General features: G+C 38.0%; 1 protein-coding gene across 1 annotated transcript; it reads left to right on the top strand.

Moving 5' to 3' along the window:
• Positions 1-49: 49 nt before the first annotated feature.
• LOC104538038 (glioma pathogenesis-related protein 1-like) lies at positions 50-8,751 on the top strand (the record flags this gene model as incomplete). The annotated part of the gene is given in 5 exon segments (XM_010181086.1): positions 50-135; positions 1,693-1,737; positions 1,739-1,939; positions 4,346-4,449; positions 8,646-8,751. Coding segments are annotated over 5 exon segments (542 nt in total), but the record flags the coding sequence as incomplete, so codon positions are not given.
• Between the last annotated feature and the right edge of the window lie 7,668 nt (positions 8,752-16,419).

Raw genomic sequence — 16,419 nt, 5'->3', positions numbered from 1 at the left:
GTGTTGAAGGCTACAGGCAGGCCGTTACCTTCCTTACCCCACATCACAGATGAGGCATTTGTGCAGGAGTGCATGTATATGCACAACGAGCTCCGCGCCCGAGTCCAGCCGCCCGCCAGCAACATGCGGTACATGGTATGGACAGGCCTGGGGGTGCACAGCTGGCTTCAGAGCCCCGCTGGCAGGAGGGTGGGATAGTGGACCAGAGGTCTCTGGGTGAAGTGAGCAGGCCCAGTTCATATATCATCAGGTTCGTTTGACAAGAAATACTGTAACAAACTGAGTCAGTTGTAGACAGGTGAATCTAGAAAAAACAGGCCGGGTGAGGATGCAGTAATGCAGGCAAGCTGAAGGTCTTCACATTTCACCCCAAGGAGTTTTTCCTTAGGAGGAACCAATGGTCCAGCAGCAGGAGTGATCCAGAACGGTTAGGCTCGCTATCAAAAGCAAAGATATGAACTGTAGTGCTGGAGCTAAATGGGTTTTCTGGTGGCAAAGAAGAACCTTTGCTTATAACCAGAACAAATAGTACTCAAAAATTTTTGCTGGAAAAGGTTAAACGAAACTGAAGATGCAGAAATGTGGATGTTTGATGTTTAGTCTGCTTTGTATCACCAGAGGAAAATGTGAGCAGTGAGAAGCTAAGGGATGCTTGGGCACACACACATACTCAGATACTGATGGCAAAGAATGCTGTTTGCTTGGAGAGGTTTGAAGCCAGAATGGCAGATAAAAAGGTATAACCTTGAAAGTGAAGAAGCTTGTGGAAGACATTGCACCCAGTTTTAGTACTCAGGAATAGGAACATCAGGAAAAATTCTGAATAAATTATGCATGTAGAAATATGGTTAGAAAATTCTAAAGGTCGAAGGGAGAAAACGGTATTGGAGTGTAGAGCCACTGAAGTTACTGTAAGATCTGCATAGAGACTGAGTCAACTGGAATGTACTAACACAAATAAACCTAGGCAATAAACCATCATAAAACTAGGTGCTGTAGTGATAGAAGAAAATGGCTGAAAAACAGTCATGACTGGAAGAAAAATACCAAAGGTCGTTCATGTTCAGGAATCAGAAGTTGTGTTAACAGTGACAGACTGCAAAGAAGTAAGAGGTAGTAGAATGAATTACTGGCCAAAAGTTGGCGTGTTTACCTCATGAATCTGTCTTTGAAAAATGCTCCGATGTGTATTTAAAGCTTTGCTGTAAGAGGAGTAAGATTTTTTTCTGAAGGCTCTCTTAAAAATACTTTAATTACACATCTGACTGTAGTAGCTGTGCATTTTAACTTTGAATTAATTTTTATGTTTGTAATAGAAATCCTTAATGACCTGTTCAACAAAAAAAACCCAAGTTTAATTAATATGACAGTAATTTCTTATCTGAAGATAAAAGTGCATTTCGAAACACTTTTCAGTTGCTAGCAAGTGCTGTTACAAAGGTAATTTTCAACAGTGAAGGGGGGGAAAAAACTCGTCTAATGAAATTAGTTCATATATCTGTGCTGCCACATTCCTGTGACTCAATGAATATGATGGGTGCTTGGCTAAATAAGGGAAAATATTTATTTATGAAATATTTGTATATTATATCTATCTGTGTGTGCTTTATTGTCTGACTGGTTTTATCTGATTTTTTAAGATCCGTTTGTAATGTAACGTTGCACAACTGTTTAACCTTTCATGTTTTGCAGACTTGGGATGCAGCTTTGGCAAGGACTGCAAGGGCATGGGCAGATAAAATGCATTTCTGAGCATAACATACACTTAAATAAGAAACATCAGTGCCATCCTAATTTCACATCTATTGGAGAGAATATTTGGACTGGAAGTTGTCAAACATTCAGCGTTGCTAGCGCCATTAAATCCTGGTATAATGAGGTCAATTTCTATACTTTTGCAGAGCAGAAATGTACTCGGGTTTGTGATCATTACACTCAGGTGAGAGTTATCTTCAGTAAAATGTCCTATATATATAATAATAGAATCACAGAATCGTTATGGTTGGAAAAGACCTTTAAGATCATCAGGTCCAACCCTTATCTAACTCTACTATGCCCCCTTCTAAACCATGTCCCTGAGCACAACATCTCAATGGCACTTAAGTACATACAAGGATGGTGATTCAGCCACTTCTCTGGGCGGCCTGTTCCAGTCTTTGGTAACCCTTTCAGTGTAGAAGTTTTTCTGTAATAATCATTTCAAGTTCTCTAGCTACGAAGCCACACATTTCTGAATTCTGTAAGTTTGGAGATGTTCTTCAAAATAACCACAGTAATTGTGGACTGTGTGGAAACTCTTTAGTAGAAATTTTAACAGAAGGAGAAAACCCAGTGAAGTAAATTGTATGCTTTACAAATCTTGTAAAAAAGGAAGGGGTTGGGAGAGTATCAACAACAGAAGAGGCAATTTATGATCTGAGTACTCGTAATTCTGACAAACTTAATTCTGCTGAGAACGTAAAACTTTTCTTTGAACACTTACTGTTTTAAACAGTATTTTAATATATCCATATTTTAAAAGTAACCTTTGCAGTAGAATTAGTTTCATCTATGACCAAACACATATGTCACTTATCTAAAACAAGGTAATGTTGAGTCAGATCTTATCTAGTAAAAGTGACTCTTTAATTTCTTAGTATTCCATGATCTTAGACTCCTCTCCCTGAAAATTACAGATAAAAATACCGTGCAGTATACTTACAGTGAAACTGCTAATGGACACAACAGTAGCTGCAACATTCTTTTGGAGAAGAATTAGGATCACGAAATGAAAATACTTCAAGTTACCAGAATCACATACAAAGCATTTTCTGTTTCAGAGTTTTTGCACCTCTTTTTATGTCTTGTCCTCCTTATTTCTCCTCAAGTCTTAATTCTTGTTTCCCACCCCTGCTTCTGCCTGTAACAAACTCAAAAGCAAGGCTAGAGAATTTAAGTTTTGCTAGTTTTTGGGCAGTAAATCTTTAGACCATTAGAACTAGACAATATCTCAGGAAAAGGATTTTTCCTTTTTTCTCTGGCACGACAGAATATAAAAAGTTATGTAGCAAGGTACTTCGTAGCATTTTTGAAATTTGTTGTTCAGACTTATCCACATAGAATTCTGGAGGCTTTTGCATATTTGTCTTGGAGTCATGTTCACTTCTAAGCTTGCTTTCCCCTGATAAAGATCGCTTGCTGCTTTCTTGTTACACGTGGTTAAGTTGTGTCACAATGGTCATGCATTTCAGGCTGTATTTCAGACAGGATTACAAAGGAAACTAATCACTGGAAAAACCAAGCAGACTCCACAGGTTAAACACCAATGAACATGTCGTAAGAATTGAGAAGCAAAGTCCCTGCATGATCCAGGAGCCATCATGGTCTTGAAGGCTCAGACCATATTGAAAATGGCTAAAACTTACAAATCATAAATAGTTAAGCTGTGTAGACCTGTTGAGAGAACCACTACACAAAAATCTCAAAATGGTGGAAATGTCCAAAAAGCATATGAAACTGTTACATAAAGGTCCCTGAATTAGGCCTTCATTGAGGATTCAGCTACCACCACATTAAAAATTAAGATCCTTTTCTAAGAAAAGTTTAATCTGCTGAACATAACTACATCTTCTTGTAATAATTGAAGAAATGGAACTTGAGGGACACCTGAGGCCTGTACTCTTCGTACCGGGCAGATCCTGAGAATAACCTGCTATGTCTTTAAGCTTTCCAGATGTGGAGTGTATGATCATCCAGATGTTCTAGGTATATAGTTAAACATTTTTACCTGAATGTGGTACAGTTTGGTTAGTCATATGCAGAAGGTATAGGAAGAATCTCCCAGGAAAAAGCAGATGCCCGAACTGTAGCTGATAGATAGTAAATCATCTTAAGCATGGCAGATAACACTCATTAGTCTGAAAATGTGCAGTGCTAAAGCTTTCAGATTTAAATCTACAGTAGTAATCATCCAGGCCGCTTCTAGCACACAGGAGAAGCCCTTCTTGTAGACCTGAGTTATGAATGTTGAAATTAATTAAAGGAGCTGTTGGGTATTTGCCCCTAATTTCCCTTTTGTTCCTTGGATTCTACCCCTGAATCGTTAAGTCAGTGACTCTTAGTGAAAATGCTCTGTAAAAGATTCTGGAAACTTGGAGCATAGGTCACTTCATCTTGAGTGGTGGATATTTAGAAGTTCATCTTAAGAAGCGCGCTTACCCGCAGTTTACTTTTAAATGTGTAAAAAGATCAGATGGTGCAAAATAAAATATGTTGGATCTCTGAGAATAACGGAAACTTTCTAGACTTTAGACTAGGTTACTGCTGAGTGTAATTTTTAATTTATTTTAAAACCTTTTTTTTTAAGGTTGTTTGGGACTATTCATATAAAATAGGCTGTGCTGTTACTCTATGTAAGGAAGTTAGAGGAATACGAAATGCAGCAAATTTTATTTGCAATTATTCACCAGGGTAAGTTACTAGTTTCAATGTTTTTAAGAAAAAAAAAGAAAAAAGAAAGCAATTGTGATGGCATTTTTCTGAAAGTAAATTTGGTTTATTTATTTGTCGTCTTGTAAATGCAAGTGGAGAAAATTATGGTTGTCTAATTCAGTTATCAGGAGAGCTGTGAGCATTAGAACATGTACTTGTTTAATTTTTTAATCACAGAATCACAGAATATTAGGAGTTGGAAGGGACCTCGAAAGATCATCCAGTCCAACCCTCTGCCAGAGCAGGATCACCTAGACTAGGTTGCACAGGACCTAGACTAGGTTGCACAGTTTACTGATAAATCTCATTCTGTGCTAGTCTTAAGCAAATAAACCCCAAATTTAGCACATGCTCCATTTCATTGATTTATTTTTCATATGAAACAGAAGAAATTAGAAAGTTCCTGCAGGTAGCTGCTGTCAGCTACAATTACCTCTTGTAGTTTTACACGTTTTTAATTGCACTTTATCTGTTTACACTGTATTTCTATTTTTTTTCTTAGAAATTATACAGATAATAGCACAGTTGTTAGATCGATTGCTTTTCCTTTCCGTTTAACTGAGTAAAACAAAATTACATTATAATTTCTTGCCTGTTTAATAGCTGTGATTATAGCAAATGTTATTTAAGCATTAGAAAACAGTAAATGATCAAAGCAAGAAAAAGTTAACTGCAACCTGTGATTTTACATTTAAATTCATATTCTGAAAAAACATAGGCCCCAGCCAGTGCTGTTCCTAAAGCAGAAGTTTGAGAACACAGGGGCAGATAGTTTTAAACTAATGTGTTTTGTCTCATAATAATGCACAGTCTATAATCAAGCACGGGCATATGCAATCCATTTGTAGTTTTTAATCTGTACATAGCTAGTGAGCTTGCATGACAGCTGTTTTTTCTCTTTCTTCTAACAAGCCTGAGCCACTACTGGGGAGTTCAATTAGCCTGAACTAAAATTTAATTGAGCCCTGCCCATATCTCTTCCTGTATCACAAAATTAGACTTGTACTTGAATTGTTACTTTGAAACTTGCTGGGATGTGGAACTTCATTGTTGTTTTCTTTTTAAAACCTTAACTAATATGTTTCCAGCTGCCTGTGCAGAATAATGACTAATTGACATCAACAGTGATCTGTAAAGCCTTGTCACTTGAGACTTTTTAAATCTGTAGCAACATACTGTGGTGGTTTGGTGTGTTGTCACATCCTGGAGAACTGATAGCTAAGCTGAATGGCTGTCAAAGATGAAGAACACTGATCTCTATGTCACCACAGAAACAAGTCAAGTTGGAGCAGACACACCATCTTCTAACAGCCTTATCCCTTCCTAAAAGGTCTGAAAAAATAGGTAAACCTTAACTTTGCCACCATTCATCACCACACTCCAGATACTGGAACAGCCTTCCTGACTTGACCTTCATGACTGCTTCTTGAGGTTTGGAGCCTTAGTGCTCACATATCCTGCTAGAGAGCAGTTTATTTTCAGAGTTGAGGGTGCACTAATTTGAGGACCACCTTGCCAAAATGACTTTATTCAGTGGAGCAGTTTTACAGTGTAGTCCTATAGACCTTTTCTGAAGGTCTGCTGCTGTGATCATCCATGTGAGATGCCCAGAGTATCCTTCCCCGTGTTTAAAGAGAGGTGTGCACTACTTTGGAACATGCCCTGTTGTGTCATCATTCTCATGCCCCAAGTTAGTTGCCACAGCCTTGCTACCAGACTCTGATCATCATGCTGTTCTTCTCATCTCTTCTACCTACCTCCCCCTTTATCTATTGTGTCCAAGAAACCTTTGCTTCTAAGAGGACCCTTAATATGGTCCTTAGTATTCTGTTTGAAGAGTAGCAGAGTCTTAGAAATGCCCTTGAAAGCGTGTTGTAGGATGTCACATAGCTTACTGGACATTCTCTCAACCTCCTAGAAGGGTTTCCCAACTAATTGTTTTCTTTTACCTAGTTATTTGTGCCTTTTTTCCCCACTCTTTACACCTTCTCAGTGAGGCAGCAGTCTACAACCTAGGTGTTAACCAATCTGTAGATAGACAGACAGAGAGATAAGTTTACTTATTTGTAATGACAAGATAAGGCCTCTCGAGAAAAAGGCAAGGCCATTCATGTCTCTGGATCTGTGGCTGAGAGTTTTGACAGTCTTCTCAAAGGGAATTTCACAGTGGATTATGAACTGTGTGAAGTAATAGTGTAATTATCACTTACAGTGGAAGCCTTTGATACCAAGAAAGACTTGCTGAATTGCAGCTCAAACAACATCTGTGGCTTCTTTGTATTACATTACTGCAATTGAAATGTGCACAGTCACCAAGTGGGGCTGCTTTCACACTCTTATGAGGCATTATGCTCTTACCAGAGCTTCTAGAAGCAACACTTTGTCCTTCAGTCTTTCTTATTCTGGATTCTGAGACCCTTTTTAAGGTAATCTGGTGAGCTACTGTTTGTAGCTCAACCATGCTGTGAATGTATATATGGAGACTCAGCCAGAAGATATGCTATTAAAAATGTAACTTTTTCTTTTCTTAGCTATTTATATATACATCTGTTTTAACAGTTATCTTTCCTGCTCTTCCCCGATGAGTTCAAAACGTACATTCAGTTCTTGGGATCAGAAGATCCCCCTTCTATTTTCCTACTGCCCAGACTGCATGTAAGGACATGTAGTTCTGCAGATGCTGCTGGGATAAAACTCAGGCCAATAGTATACCTATGGGTGAACGTATATAAAAGACATTTCAAAGAAGAATAGTAGCAAGTAAGTTGGAGGTAATCTTTCAGGGTGGTGTTCTCCCTCCATCTTGTACAACAATGTTATACCAACTTACATCTGTATGTCTGGTGAGTAGCTCTCGTTTATAAATGTAGATGATAGTGTAAATACAGACTGAGAATCCTGAAAGAATTATCACAGGTCTTGGTGGAAATTACTTCCTTTAAGATGTGCCCACTATGGAAGTGAGTAGAGTGACAAACAAGCCTAACTATAATAGCCCACAGTCCTTTGAGAGGACTAAATCTGTCCCTGAGTTCCCAGACTGTGAAACATAGCATTGCTTCACATTTTTGAACGGTTGTGGCATAGACTGGATACCGTGTTTTCCATTACTGAGTTGTATAGCATAGGCAGCAAGGATGATGGTATCCACATTATAATTTTCATCAGTGATATGTATAAGGCCTTTCTGAGAATGTGCAGTGGTAAGTACTGTGGTCTGATCTTAGAATCTACTTAGAATCATGGAATGGTTTGGGTTGGAAGGCACCTTAAAGTTCATCCAGTCCAACCCCCCTGCCATGGGCAGGGACACCTCCCACTAGATCAGGTTGCCCAAAGCCCCATTCAACCTGGCCTTGAACACTGCCAGGGAGAGGTCACCCACAACTTCCCCGGGCAACCTATGCCAGTGTCTCACCACTCTCACAGTAAAGAATTTTGTCCTAGTATCTAGTTTAAATCTTCCCTCTTCCAGTTTAAAACCATTCTCCCTTGTTCTATCACTACCTGCCCTTGTAAAACGTCCCTCCCCAGCTTTCCTGTAGGACCCCTTCAGGAATTGGAAGATTGCAATAAGGTCTCCTCGCAGCCTTCTCTTCTCCGGGTTGAACAGCCCCAGCTCTCTCAGCTGGTCCTCATAGTCTTAATACTTAAACAGTTTGGCTGTGCTGGGATGAGGTACTTTAGCATGTAAGGATGCCACTGTCTTCACTAAGACCGCATACTTGCTCTTAGACATTTGCGTTTCATGGAATGAATGTCTTGTTTCTCAAGGTTATAATTCAACAGTAGCTCACAAGAATTCTTTTTTTGCCAAATAGTTTGTTTTAAGTTATTTGGGAGTGTGTCAGCTTTAAAGTTTTCCACTCTAAAATCCTCATTTTTCCTCAGTTAAAACCAAGCTCCATCCAGAACATTTTATTGTAATAGTTCATGTACCAATGTAAAATTTGAATAAAAGCCTGAGTATTTTCCTATAAGAAAAATAATAGCTTTTTAAGATTCTTTTGTTTCACAGGGACGGAACACTGAAAATGAAAAGAAGGAAAATTATTCTGATGTTTTTAAAGAATTGTCAGTAATTTATTGTATTTTCAGGATATTTACTTCAACAAATTATTTAAGATATTTAACAAATCATTTAAAATTATGTATGAAACTTTTCCTTTATGTAGGGGTAATTCTCCAAGAAGACCATATGTAACAGGAAAACCATGCAGTAAATGTGGAAAAGGGGACACCTGTGAAAATAAACTGTGTAGTAAGTAGAAGCAAATGTAAAATGTAATATGTAAAAGGAAATAATACAGCCACCTACTTGATAAAGAATGTTACAAGCTGTAGTTTACTCCTTGATGGTGCGCTCTCAGGTCCAATTCACAAGTAATTTAAAACTGTTCTTAAAGCCTTTTACATTCAGGAAACAAATAGCTAGTTCCTATCTTACTGAATCTGAGCATAAGTTATCATTATGATGTCTTAATTTGATTATAGACAGGTATAATTAATGATAGTAGTTAAATGTATTATTGTTTTTATTGCACTCTGATACTCTGCTGACTTCACTAATCATGTCAAAGAAATCAGCATCTAAATACATCCTTGTCAAAGTACCATTTAGCAGCAACTCTTGTATAGTCTCATAGGACTCCAGAAACTGCTAAGCGTGTATTTAGACTGAAATATTTAAATTGGGGTTACTGAGACTATTGTGACTGTTTTGTGCAGCCACAGCAAAATTACATTCAAGCATAAGTACAGTTGATGCTTATACTTATATGTAAGCAGTCACAATAACTGTGTGAAAGTCATTCCGGGTCTGTAATTTCTGCTAGAGTTAGAAATTATTCACAGAGGCACATTGTCTTTCTTACCTGATTGTGTCTTTGGGAAAAGGGGCAGCATACTGATATAATTCTCTCACTATTAAGTATTTCCCCCTGACAAATAGGATTCATTCCTTAAGTGGAGTAATTCTTTTAAGTCTATTCTTGTTAAGAAAGTGTATTAGAGTCATGAATTGCTAAGTATGCTTTGTATTTTGATGGAGTGAAACATCAAGAAACGGTAGGAAGGTCTAGACCTGGCAACTTCCACCTCCTGGGAAGTCACAAGCCAGAACTTTCCTGTGGCTACAGTTAGGACACACGTTTTTAAGTTTCATTTAATAAACTCTGAGTAAGACTTGTGGTTTCTGTTTAACAGTTACTATATTTGCTCCATATATGTATTAGTATAGCTTTCAAAACATTTAGCAATCCTGTAAGTCTTAATTTTTAGGTAGCAGACACCTCTGATACAGGTAAAAGGAATACCAAGTTATACTTGATCCCAGGATTAGGCCCCACTTAGGAAATCCATTCTCATCCATAAAATTGTATTTGATAGTATTTGCTGGCTCATGTATATATTCTGAATATTAAAGGATATTTGTTATTTTGAGAAAGACAAAGGAGAGAGGGCTCAAACTCAAAATAAAGGAGCTGTATAATATGTCCCTCTCCCCCATCTGTGTCATTGTTACAAGCAATTATAGCTTTATGGAGACATTAATATTTTGAAGTATTGTTTTTAGTTTTTATCAAAACATGTTAGCTTTTGTTTTATTTGTAAGGTTTATCAGTGGGAATTCTCAGATTTTTTCAAATTCTGTAAATCTGATGAGTTTGCTTTAGCTAGATAGTAAAGATTTAAGGAGAGAAATCATGGCTGGCTGGTAAAACTGGATTTTTTTTCCCCTCTTTGCAGGAAATCCAGAACGTGACAAAATTATCTGTATGTATTACAATTTTACATTGCTATTTAAATTCCTCAGTTATGTACTCCGAATGAATCTTATATTTAGATGCTTATTTATAGATTATTCAAGATGGCACCCCCCTTCGGAGTTCAGAATCGTATGCGATGAGGCTTGTATTGCTCTTGTAGTTTTAAGAGCATCACTGATGTTTCTTGCTTTTGTAGCTGTTTATTTTATCCAAAAGCACTTTACAAACATGCATCTGTCTGCCTAACTGGATTTGAAATACATGCTCTCGTCTGAAGATACTTGCTAATGTATTAAGCAAAAAAGTCATACTGACTTAACTCTAAAGAAAGCTTTATTTTACAGTAATTTTGTTGTTATTATTTTATGCTCCTTAGAAAAAGCTAGCATGGCAAAAAAGTGAAATTATATGTGGGTAGAACCCATATTGGGAAAATATTAAGCTGAAGATGGTATCTGGTAAGGTTTGAAACCTTATTTTTAAATACAGAATCTCCCAAAACTGTGACATATTCTGTTCCTGGAATTCAAGGAGAAAATTATGTGTCAATTAAACAACTGCTACAGTTCATACTAAGCACATATTTTAAATCATAATTGCTTAATTTAGATGCCAAGAGAAAGCTAGCTTATTATATGCTCAGTTCTGTTTCCTAGAGTGAAATGTTCTGAATGTTCTGAATAAAATGTATGAAGTAAGAAGTGTTTACAGAAAAATGGTTCTTTAGAAGTCTTCATGTTTGTGAAGTTAATACAAGTTGGTTTCTGTAAGCTAATGTATTTTTTGTTCCTCATTCAAAACACAATGCTTTAGATTTACTATTTTCTTCCTAACTTCCTCTAAACCTTGTGCTTCATTTTATTTTTTTTAATCCTTGTTTTAATGTGTACTGTTACTTACGCATATTTTCTGTTTTGCAAGTATTCTAAAGTTTTAATAATAAATTATTTTATCTTGAAACTTGCTCAAGTCCATTTAATCAACACAGATTTTACTCTTCTTTACCCAAGACAAGAAGTCTTTTATTAATATGCTATCATTTCACTTTCTCCACAAAACAGATGAAATTTATACAAGAATCTGAAGCTTTTTTCTTACCAAATTAGCGAACTATTTTTTTTCCTGATTGTATCTCAGTCTTTTGTAGTGAATGCCAATATGACTGTATGAAAGTTCATTATTCTAAGGTAATGTTTCACGATTCTTGTAAATTGAACAAATAAAAAGACTTCACAAATGCTGCTATTTATTAATCTTCAGAACTGAAACTGAGCTTAAAGGAAGCTTCTGTGAGTTCCACTTAAGGAACTGATTTACCTTATACTTTCTTTGTGTGATTGACAATTTAGGTCTAAAACATTCCAATTTGTTATGTAAACCTATACTGATAATTCCATTGCTTATATTAAAAATAACTAATTATAAGCCTCAAAGAAAATAAGATGGGCTTTTATTGTAGATTGATTTAAAATTAGGCATGTGCTAGGTAAGTTTTCTATTCTCAAGTTACTATACAGAACAGACCTTTTAAAGACAAGCTTTATTATTTAAAACTTGGATTACATTCTCAAATCTAGAAGTCTGATATTATAAACCTAGAACTACAAATAGGTGGCTCCTACATGCAAAACTGTGCCGTATGCAGTTCCTGAGCAGCAGCTGTTCCTGATGGTTTGCCTGGAAGTTGCTGGTATGCACCATCTCTGAAGATAACATCATTATTTAGATGCTGTATTAGGGTTGAAAAGTTTACTTCAGAGCTAAATTTTAGACGTCTGTAAGGAAAAAAAGTTTCCTTAGTACCTGGAGTACAAAATTTGGGATTACAATAAAGCTCTGTCAAGGTTTAAAGTGTTTACATTGCATAGTTTTAGGATCCTGTTTTAGTACAAAAAAAAAAGCACCCACTTACGTACAGGTATTAAAACATAAGTTTTCCTACTTGTAGCTGTGACATAGCCTGGAAGAAATTCATATCCAACACAGTAATCCCTATCCCTGAGAATAACTCTCCTTCTTGTCATTTAGGAACTCCATTACAGTTAGGACTGTGACAATCAGAGTTGCCTTGGAAAGAAAGCAGAGTTGAAATGGAGCTCTGCAGCTTCCCAAAGCTTTAGAAAAACCTTGGTTCCTGCTGGCTGTATTTATGCTGGGCTGATAGTTGGCCTTTCCTCTGAAACATAGTTTTAGTGGTTTTCCTCAGCTAAGCAGTGTGGAATTTGCAACACTGAATGATGTACAAATAGTGATGCTATCAGATCCTGTTTCAATAAATAAAGTAGTTTCCTATCCATGAAAATATTTTTTCATTCTGCTTTCCTGAATTTGTGATACAAGGTTTCTGTCCTCTGTGCTGGTTCTTGTGGTGTCCACACAAAATATATATCATTTGCCTCGTTCCTCAATTTGGTGTTTTTAGGAGGAAATCTATGAATGGCTGAGAACGTAATTCATTCCAAGATCCCTTTTTTAAAAATACCACAGATGTGGACAGCAATGGCTTGCTGTATCTTCTCTTGGGAGATTCCTGAGTATTATTCCATAATATTCCAATACTATTGTAGCAGTTGTTGAACTTACACTTTCATGCCACTGCCATGCACCAACCATCTCTGGTGTTATCCTGTGAAAACAGGGTCATGATGGACAGCAGAAAAGCATTCTCCTTTGTCACATGCCTTGTATTTAAAGAGAAACAATCAAATATGACAAATTATAGCAATTTAAGTTCAAGAAATGTAAATAATGTATGCAGGACAAGGAAGATTGTACTCTATAACAAGCTTCATTATAAACAAGCTTGTTGAGATCATGCTAAATCCTTCATCCTGCACATCCTGCTTTTTTTCTGTGTCAAGGAATCACAGAATGAGTGAGGCTGCAAGGGACCTCTGGAGGTCATCTTGTCCAACCCCATGCTCAAGCAGGGCCATCTAGACCTGGTTGCCCAGGGCCATCTCCAGATGGCTTCTGAATAACCCCAAGGGTGGAGACTCCGCAACCTCCTTGGACAACCTGTGCTGGTGCTCAGTCACCCTCACAGTAAAAAAGTGTTTGCTGATGCTCAGAGGGAACCTCCCAAGTTTCAGTTTGTGCCCATGGCTTCTTGTTCTGTCACAGGGCACCACCGATAAGAGCCAAACACTGTCTTCTGTACACTCTCCCTTTAGGTATTTATGTGGTTCAAGAGACTGCTGTCTCCATAGCGCTATCACTGCCTATCCATCTTCCCTTCACAATCTTTAGCTGAGCTGTCACCAAAGGGAGGAGCTGCCTTGGGCAAGTGCTTCACACTTCCCATATCCTTTGGTTGAGGGGAGGGAGTGGAACAGGCTGTCCTTGAGGGGCAAAGGAGATGTGGTAAAGGGCCATCTTGACTGACAGGTGGTAGGTACTGCAGGGGAAAGAACTACCAACTTCCTGTGATTTGGTCCCTATGGCATCCAGTACTTTGTTGAGAGAAGGCAGCAAGCAGTGCAGTGTGATTTTTGCTTAATTAGGCCAAGGGGCATAGTTGCAGTAAGCAGTATGTTAGAAATTCCCCTAACCAAAAGTACAGTAAAACAATCTGCAGTTCAACCACACATACTGATGGCTTCCCCCCTTGTGTTTATTACTGTGTTAATTGTGTTTCATTACTACAAAATAATTACAAGATTTTTTTAGCTTTTAAGAAATACAAAATAATGAGTGAAATCCGAGTACTGCCACCATCCTTTCATTTAATGTTTTCTGCCCTGAGGTGACCTTGTGTCAGAATCAGTTTATTCACAAGTCTGGAAGGCCAAGTGATCTTGCAGCTGCCTTATCCCATGGATGGAACAAGAAACCCCAGCAACTGTACCCCTGTTTGTTCAGCTGAACCTAGTAAGCCAAAGACAAACAGATCCTCTCCCCAACACAAATAACAATATTCTGTGATGAAGTTGATGATTTGAGGATTATATTAAATGTAATTTTACAGATTCCCAGGCATCTTGGATTTCTGTAATAGTTTGTAAAGCCTTTTAGTCCTCTGACTCAATTGTACATTAGGGAAAAACTAAGAATCTGAAGTCTTATGTTTCCAGTAATTTTAAACTGAAAGCAGAAGTTGAAAAGTGAGAAAGTGAGAAGTAAACATGAGGATTTTTTTCAAGATCCTTGGGCTGTACAGCTTCCTGCCCATGCCCAGCTCATTGGGCTAAAATTCACTTGAGATATGTGCAGGAACAGGCAACGCTTGTATTGTCCAAGCAAATACTAAGTGATATCCAGATCCAAAAGCTCCTTAATGCTGACAAATAATTTTAACTCATTTTGTGAAAAAACAAACAAACAAAAATAACCACCAAAAAACCATTAAAAACAACAAAAGACAACAAAACCAACCAACCAAAAAACAAACAAAAAACCTGGAGAGCAGGCTGGACTTCTGCTTTAATTATAGACAAAATCACTAGATGGAGCCAGAGTAATCTCTGTAGAAGAGGATTTTATAACCTGGACTATCTGACTGAATATGTCAAAATTTCCTACTTCATAAAGGTCTCATTTCAGTTTGTAGGCATAGAATTTCAGCTGTATGCATATATAACTGCCAGCTCACTGCATTGCTAAATTAATGGTGCAGTTTTAGTGCAATGATAATTGTATTTGTAATACAGTCATGGTTTTACATTAAATCTAGCTGACCAAAGCTTTTTGTTTCTCATACATTTCATGGGCATTATTAGAAAAGAAAAATAAAGAGAAAACATGCTTCTTTTCTAGTTTCAAGGTAATACTCAACTGAAGAAAGGTAATAACTGGCAGTAAATAACTTGATTGGCCTCAGTTTATAAAAGAGGCAAGATTACATCAAAAGAAGCAAAGCACTGGACAAGCTTTCTATGTCAAGTTTAGAAGCATTCATCATAATGATCTAAACTGCCTTAATTTGACCTAAGGATCTCTCCAATACCTGGTGCTTCATACATACACCATACTGCTGGTGGCACCTGGATGATGGGCTTTGGGAGTGCTCATGGTGAAGTGAAAGGTCCTTGTAGTCCAGAAAGGAGCCGCTGACAGGAGACACCTCTGTCATCTCATAGGACAGAAGGTTATGGCATCCCCAGGAAGAAACCTCTCTCCCAAGATCCCCTCCACCATCACAACCTAACCAGCAGTCACCAATACCAGCAAGAGGCCATCCTCCCATACATTTTAAAATGCCCCAGTATAGCTGTGCGCCCTGCCACCTCTGCCAGTACCCACACAGCTTCTGGGATAGGGCATGACAGCAGGAGAGAACAGAAACGATATCTGCTATCAGTGCTGTTAGTGGTACACCAGGAGGCAGTCAGCAGGTGAGGTCTGACCACTGCATACATGTTTTGGAGACAGATGGAGCCACAGCCAGCCCCTGATAGAGGAACAGGTACAGCCATTAGAGCTAAAAGCCTATGGCTGGGCTGCAAGCGTGATTACTTCTTGGACTGGGGCTGTGTCAGGGTGGATGCCTCACCTCCTACTTCAGTTAGTAAGGGAGGTGAGAGTTTGAGATGATTGCTAGTGCTGCATACATCTTTTCATCAGGGTCATGACAGGATCAAAAGTGTCTTGCACTCAGCTTGCTGTGCCCACAGAGAAAGAGAAAGCAGCCAGTCTCCTCTTATTGACCACTTCGGCTTGGTCTTTTTCAAATAACATTGGTGAGTTTCAAAGCACAGGAAACTTGTAAAAGAAAAGGGGAAGAAAAGGTAATACTTGTTCAGTTCCCTCTCTGTCCAGGTCTCTTGTGTCTCTGAGGGCTACTTATTTGTAAGGGCTGTGTTAAGTCTGTCCCACAAGGATAATTGGAGACATCCTTTTTGTTCCTTTCCCAAAAGATCTAGAACACCAGAAGTTCCCCCTCCTCAACTTTGATGCCTTCTACAGCTGCCCCTACCTTCATAAAATTGGTTGACAAATCATGGCAGGTCTAAGAGGAGGGTGTGGACATCCACAAACACAGGCACATAGGGAAATACTTAATTATATCCCGATAATAGCCTAGATAAGTACAGCTGTGATGATTGGAGAGCTATAGCTCCTTCAGCCTATCTGAATTAGGAGTATAGATTGTTACAAGACTGTGAAGCAAATCAAGGGTATCATTTAAGAGGGGAAAGCCATCATACAAAACAGAGAAGGCAATACCAGAATGACAATTTCC

The sequence above is a fragment of the Mesitornis unicolor genome, unplaced genomic scaffold (assembly GCF_000695765.1).
Source record: "Mesitornis unicolor isolate BGI_N332 unplaced genomic scaffold, ASM69576v1 scaffold26113, whole genome shotgun sequence".
Classification (NCBI taxonomy): Eukaryota; Metazoa; Chordata; class Aves; order Mesitornithiformes; family Mesitornithidae; genus Mesitornis; species Mesitornis unicolor.
Note: the sequence above shows the minus strand (reverse complement) of the source record. Positions and strands in the feature narration are given on the sequence as shown.